General features: G+C 38.9%; 1 protein-coding gene across 1 annotated transcript in view; it reads left to right on the top strand.

The window, feature by feature from the left end:
* Window positions 1–738: 738 nt before the first annotated feature.
* The window catches only part of LOC142599794 (ATPase family AAA domain-containing protein 2-like), an 11,854-nt gene continuing 5,659 nt past the window's right edge, over window positions 739–6,933 (top strand). Inside the window, exons 1-9 of the mRNA XM_075741553.1 lie at window positions 739–817; window positions 1,271–1,379; window positions 2,387–2,497; window positions 3,162–3,270; window positions 3,442–3,557; window positions 4,590–4,764; window positions 5,387–5,475; window positions 5,823–5,982; window positions 6,840–6,927. Of these exons, the coding sequence (XP_075597668.1) occupies window positions 739–817; window positions 1,271–1,379; window positions 2,387–2,497; window positions 3,162–3,270; window positions 3,442–3,557; window positions 4,590–4,764; window positions 5,387–5,475; window positions 5,823–5,982; window positions 6,840–6,927 (1,036 nt within the window). The remainder of the gene's footprint in view (window positions 818–1,270; window positions 1,380–2,386; window positions 2,498–3,161; window positions 3,271–3,441; window positions 3,558–4,589; window positions 4,765–5,386; window positions 5,476–5,822; window positions 5,983–6,839; window positions 6,928–6,933) is intronic.

The following is a 6,933-nucleotide window of genomic DNA, read 5'->3' as shown; positions in this document are numbered from 1 at the left end:
TTCGTGCTTTCCAAGGAGTCAAATGTACTTAATTTTAGGGAGCAGGGAGGTGAACAGAGCGTCTACATTCCTCACCCGGTGTGTAGCTATTAATGTGAGAGGGTGTTATTAGGAACCTGCTAGGTAATTATACTCTGGTTTTTGCATTCTTACCATCTTTCATGAAAAAACATCAAGTTACTTTGCAGAAGCTAGTGGCATAAACTGTATGCATTTGACATTCTTTTCTGATTGGGGCAGTTCAAACCTGTGACTTGCCCATTATTGCTCACGTAATCTGTGGCAGAGCTAGGGCTTGGAGCTAGATTACCTGTGCTTAGTCTTAGCACTATAGAATATGAAAAACATTTCCTTGAAACACTTTCCCACAATAACAAGAAATGACTTTCTGAAATAGCGGTTTTCATGGGAGCTGCATCTTAGCTAAGCAAGATGACAGAATTGGTGTTAGTAAGACTGATGAGAAGTCACCCAGCAACTTCAGCGAGCACAGAACAGTGTATCTATATGTACGCTCCTCTGTGTTTTGTAATTTCTGGAATGTCTCTTGCATAAATTGGTCGTCAGGTTTTGCAAGTTTTCAGCTCTGTCGTCATTAACATGAAGGTACTAGTAAAACCTATAGGCACCTGTGGAGTCCATTTTGAATTTAGTATCATTTGCAACAGTACTTAAACAGTTTAACGTTATGTCAATGTACAGCAGGTTTGTCAGAAGAAAGTGAAGAGAAAGAGCATGATGATGGTGCAGACACTCGAAAGCGTTACGACTTTCGACAGAGGAAAACTGTTGAGCGCTATCCAAGCTCCATTGGAAAGTAGGTTATATGCACAGTTTCTCTTAAGACCTAATTCCTTGCATAGAAGTTTGGTTTTTTTAATGAAATATATGCACACTCAACTTCTATTTAAATTTCTTACCATCATTCTGCAAGTAAATTTTATTAAATGCATGTATCCTGTGCACCTTATATTCCTTTGCCATTTGGCATACTTGTTGTTGTTTTTCAATTAAAAAATGGCCTGTGTATCCTTGAAAGAATAGTAATTAAGCAGACTTGATAATCCTACTCTTGTGGCTTTCAGTTCTCCTTAAAACACAAGTGTGTGTTTTTTCCCTTCTACTGTGCACTGATTTGAAAAAAAAAAATAAAAAATTCCCCCCCCCCCCAATCACTTGAAACTTCCCCTGAAATTTTCTACCTCCTTCACTATCCTGCTTTCTCTTAAACTTGTTTGTAACATTATTCTAAATTCTTTGCTTTCAACAGAACCAAGACAACGTCAGAGAAATTTTTCGGGCCGGTCTTCCCCTGTCAGACAGAGATACTCATTTAGCAGTGCTCAGTCAGCAGGCTCTGGCTGCAAAAGAACTAACAGGTTGGTATATGGTTAGTGATAGCTCTTACTTCTCAATAGTGCTGTTGCTCACATTACTGAATAACGCTTTCAAGGGTGTTTGGATTGGTGGTAATTACAGAGTAATAGTGTGATTATTGCTGTGGTAGTCCGAGGGTATAAAGAAAACAAATATTGAGAGTGTCAACTGCACTTTTTGTTAGCCATTAGGTATTTTAAAATGCAGTACTGGTGGTCACTGATAAGGTAATTACGGAGGTTGTGCTGAGATTAGGTAGCTGCAATTCTTTTGTTCTTGAACTGAAGCCAGAATCTCTCTCTGAAAATCTGAGACTAATCTTGAAGAATACCAATATTTTCTTAAAACTGAAGATAATTTAGGTAGAGGGAGAACCTGTACGGAAGTTTTAATGGATTTGTTGTGGGTTTTTTTTTTTTTTAATCAGTCAAATACTGATTCTGGTTTCTCTTTGAAATCAGTTAATGTTTCTGTATGAAACTGTCCTTAAACAAGAAAAATGCTAAATGAAATTATAAATTATGAATTACAGCAGTAATGACAAGGAGGTTTTGGCTCCTGAAAGCAGTTAGAGCATGCAGAATGCTGTCTCTTGCTAGATATGAGCACTTTGTTCAGCATCTTTGAAAGCAGACAGTTATGGAAGGAAGGGTTTTTGAAGCCAAATTTGTAAACAAGTTTAAAAGGTTTATGTTTCACAGAGTGGATATATAATGCTAAGGGAAACTCCATTTATGTGGGTGTGAGAGAGAGAGATTGGACAAAATGAGTAATTTATTTCTGAAACTTCTTTACAAAACAGTTAAACATTTTACCTTCCTCGAGAAAGATTAAATTTTACTGTCAGAAGGGAAATCATGTAATAGACTTTGAAATCAGATTCAAAAGGAGTAGAATGATCTGGAAACTTAATAGATCTCAAAGTAAATTCTGAGACAGAATTCACTTAAATTTTGATACTCTTTAGTGTGTACTTTAATGTTTTACTTGTTTGTTTAAATGTTTGCAGACGGAGACACGCAGTCCACAACAGTGATTCCACATCCTCTTCATCCTCATCTGAGGATGAAGAGCGTTTTGAGAGGCGTAGGAAGCGCAGCCGTAACAGGAATTCTAGAAGGTTAATGAAACTGGAGAATAGGGGAGGGAGAAATCTCTTTGGGAGGAGTTTGCATCTGCCTGACTGTGAAGTGTTATCCACTTCATCTTCGTACAGTTTCTAAAAACTATTTTAATAACAATCAAATAAATAAGTTTTCAGCCCAACGTCTCTCAGACACGTGTGTCTTCTGGCACATGGATCCCAAAGTCCCTGGGAAGGACCAGCAGTAGTGGCCAGCCTTTATAATGTTAATCCACACTGAAATAAGTATCCCCTTGGGCTGTAAGTCTTTGAATGTAGAAGCCAAAAAATCTTTGAAAGATGTCAGTGTGTTTTGGGGAGTTCTTCCGTCACACAAATCAAGGTCAGGTCACGGTCTCCACATACGGAGTAAGTTGGTTGAAGCTTGCATTCATCTGTATGCTGTGTGGTCTGGCATGGATATTTAGAAGTGCTACGAGCGATTAAAATAATTAACTCAGTTTAATGTCTGGAGTGACCCTTTTCCTTTTTTTACTCCTGGGCATTAAATGTAAACCAATCTGAACAAATACTTAATTATTTAGGAAGTTTATCTCCTTTAGAAGGTCTTCTGCGTTCACTTGCCATCATTATAAAAGCAAAAATCTAGCTGCATCCCAAGTTAGAAAGTGCCTTTCTCTTTCTCCTTAATTCAAATCAGGTGTCTTCCACTAAACTTTCGAAAAGATGAGTTAAAGGGAATTCACAAGGATCGCATGAAAATTGGAGCAACTCTGGCTGATGTTGATCCAATGCAAATAGATTGTTCAGTAAGTAATTTTAGTTCATTGTGTCCGTGAGATGTTTCCAGTGTTTCTGAGAGCTTTCAATAACGTGCTGTCTACAACTACCTTGGTTTACAGTTTTCTCTCAAGCAATCTGAACATTGCCCAGAACATTTCTTTCACATATAAAACGTGTTCTGTTGAATTTCTTTTTAGGTGCGATTTGATGGTGTGGGTGGTCTTTCTGACCACATTTCAGCTTTAAAAGAGATGGTGGTTTTTCCACTGCTTTACCCAGAAGTCTTTGAGAGATTCAAAATTCAACCTCCAAGGTAACAGATATTCTTTAAAACTATAAATTCTAATATAAGCAAGAAGGAATCATCTACTGGTAGTCAACTGTAATTTGTTGCTTGGAAGTCCAGTTGTCTCTCCCACCAACTGTCTTTTTGTTCAAGTGATCAAGTATACATTTTAGAATTGACAGGACTTGCAACTAGAACCTTGCAGTGTTTGTTGTGCGTGGGCTACAATAAGAATCTGTCCACTTTTTACACAGCTCAAGTAGTTCTGCATTAGGAAATTATTAGAGATTTAAGTGTTAGCTTTATATAGTCTTGATCAGCAGAGTTCAATGATGGTATAGTGAAATATGACTTTAAAGTCGTTGCTTTCAGTAACTTTAAAAGTATTACAAATAATGAAAAGAAAATATTCCAGTGGTTTTGCTTCTTTATTCATTGAAATCCTTCTGGAAACAGCAGTGTATTGGCTTTTCTAGTTGATGGCTGTATTTATCTGGAAATGCAGAATACTCTCCCAGGTTTAGACTTCCACCTCCTTTATCATCAGCAATGGATGGCCTGGGAGACCAAATCCAGTAGCTGAAAGGTTTTAAGGGAGAATGAAATGCTTTACTAGCAAATCTTGCCTTTTGTGAAAACAAGCATTTATATGCAGCGTGTCATAAGTTAGCCAAGTCTCAGATTCTGCGCTGAAGTTTGTTCTGGTTTGGCTCCACTCTGCTGTAACCACCCCCTGTTAGTTTGTCAGCAGTTTTGGAAGCGTCCTTCTGGGACACTAAGATCTTTTCTCAAGGTTTGTACGTCTCCATTATCCTCTTTATTTGCTGCGTTTACTGCCTCGTTGAATTGCGTAGGAACACAAAACTTCCATCTCTTTTCACTTTTCTCACACTTCAGCTGTTACTGCGATCTTATACACGAAGCGTTTGGGTTAGGAGAGAAGAGGTGTGTGGTTTAGGGATGAGGATTGTCATAGATACTTTTCCATCATATATGAATCTTTTTTCTTTTTCTTTCTTTCTTTCTTTCTTTCTTTTTTTTTTTTTTTTTTAATTGCAGAGGCTGTCTATTCTATGGTCCGCCAGGGACTGGAAAGACACTGGTTGCTCGTGCGCTTGCTAACGAATGTAGCCAAGGTGAGAGGAGAATAGCCTTTTTTATGCGAAAAGGTGCCGACTGCCTGAGTAAATGGGCGGGGGAATCGGAACGACAGCTTCGTTTATTATTTGATCAGGTAAGGTTGAAACGTGCTGTGTGTTCTGTCCGAGTGGTAACTGTAATTTTCTGTGGTCAGTATTTTTAAGAGCAACTCACTCCTTAATAATAATAAAACTCCTTAATTAATAAAACGAGAAAACCTCGCAAAGCAAACCCCTGCTACCCACCTCAAAAAACCCCACCAAAACCCCCCAAAAAACCATCAACCAAAAAACCCCGCCAAACCCAAACCAAAACAGCCACAAAAAGGGTTTCAAGAGGCAAGAGATGGATGGTGGCTTTAGATCAGAGGGAAACAGATGCAGGCTGAAGGCATAGTCATTGAAATTCTTAATGGAAGCTTGCTTTCAGAACCTGTAATTGAATTAAGTCTCGGCTCTGTTCTCGGGCGGTTGCCAAATAGCTGTAAAAACTACTGCTATGATTTGTTTCCTGTCACCCGGTCTCAGTGGCTTGACACAAGCTGCTGTCTTCTGTTACTCGTGCCCCTCACTCCATGAGCTCAATTAGTAGAGATCCCTGATGCCAGTCTGAAAAATCTAGTTCCAGGGACTGTCCAACCAAAACATTGTTAATGCATTTTCTCTTTAAAAGAGTGCTGGTTTACTTATGTCAATATTCCTCTGTTTTCATTCTAGGCCTACCAGATGCGACCTTCAATTATTTTCTTTGATGAGATAGACGGTCTTGCTCCTGTGCGGTCCAGTGAACAAGACCAAATTCATAGGTAGTACATTTGTTGTATCTACATAGAAGCTGCTTGATCTTTGTGAGAAGACCACCACAGCCCGTTTAACTTTATGTGATACATGAATTTATCCTGAAAACTAGTAATTCGATGCTACTAAACTTCAGATGATTTTTAAACAATAATTGAAAGCAATTCACTCAGCTTGATATCAGCACAAGGCCTGTGTTAGCTTATTGGGTTTTTTATGTCCTAAATGAAGTCTTTGGCTAATCAGCATCTCATCCAGAAAAGCTTGTCCTTTTTGAGTGATCATTGCAGGAGATTGTGTAGAATGTAACAAAATTTCCTAAACCAGTGAATGACAATTATATTTTTTCTGTTAGCTCTATTGTGTCAACTCTTCTGGCCCTTATGGATGGCTTAGACAGCAGAGGAGAGATTGTGGTCATTGGAGCCACCAACAGGCTGGATTCTATAGATCCTGCTTTACGAAGACCCGGCCGCTTTGATCGAGAGTTCCTCTTCAGCTTGCCAAATCAAGAGGTCAGAACTTAAACTCAACCTTAATGCTGATGTGACAAAGTCCCTCTTTATAACACAACCACGTAACAATGCAGTATTACAGAGCAGTTAAAGTCAGAACCAGTGTTGGACAACTTGGACAAAAGAGAGACTGTGGAGGGCAGATCCGGTACTGAATATATACACCATTAAGAGGATTTCCACAAGTAGTTAGTTCTGTAATTAGTTTTGGTTTCACTGTGACCAGCCAAGAAGATGGCATGCTGCTGCTAGTCACTGAAACATGTAAGAAAGAATGAATGCCTGAATTAGCTGTAAATTACTGCTATCTCATCTTGAAAATGAAAGAAATGGTGCGCGCACAAGAATTCCTTTTTGCAAACAAAGGACTTAATTTTTTGCGACTTAATTTTTTTTCATTCCCAAATCTGTCCATGTTTGCAGACTTACTTAATCCACTTAGACACTTTCATCCTGAAGTGGTCTTGCTCTCAGTTCTTGGTTTATGAATGGACAGCGGATGTACCTGTGCTGGATTGTTCCCAGGCTGCGTATCCTGGGAGGGAAGTATTTTGGGATCTGACATTCTTACTGGTAACTTACTATTGGACAAAGATGTGAGGTACGCTGGACAGGTGTGGGGCTTGGGAAGCTTCTAGTGCAGTGGCGATAGCTAAGCAATGAAAAAGTAGGTGTATAGCAACCAAAAAATATGGGGAGGAAGAGAGTGTGGAACCCTGGTTTTGTGTGTTTTAATTTGGCTATCATGGATATTTCTTTCATTAGCACTTTCTGGAAAAAAGGATAAAATGCTTGTTGGATTGAAGGCTAGTAAAAGTGCACTAAACAGCATCTTTAACAGAAACATTTGTCTCCAGTTTTTATCTGCTTTCAGGAACAGGAGAGGAGGTGCCGTGAAACACATGCAATCTATGATTCCCTACTGTGGAAGAAGTCTAGAACTCTGCCATA

The sequence above is a fragment of the Balearica regulorum genome, unplaced genomic scaffold (assembly GCF_011004875.1).
Source record: "Balearica regulorum gibbericeps isolate bBalReg1 unplaced genomic scaffold, bBalReg1.pri scaffold_34_arrow_ctg1, whole genome shotgun sequence".
NCBI lineage: Eukaryota > Metazoa > Chordata > Aves > Gruiformes > Gruidae > Balearica > Balearica regulorum.
Note: the sequence above shows the minus strand (reverse complement) of the source record. Positions and strands in the feature narration are given on the sequence as shown.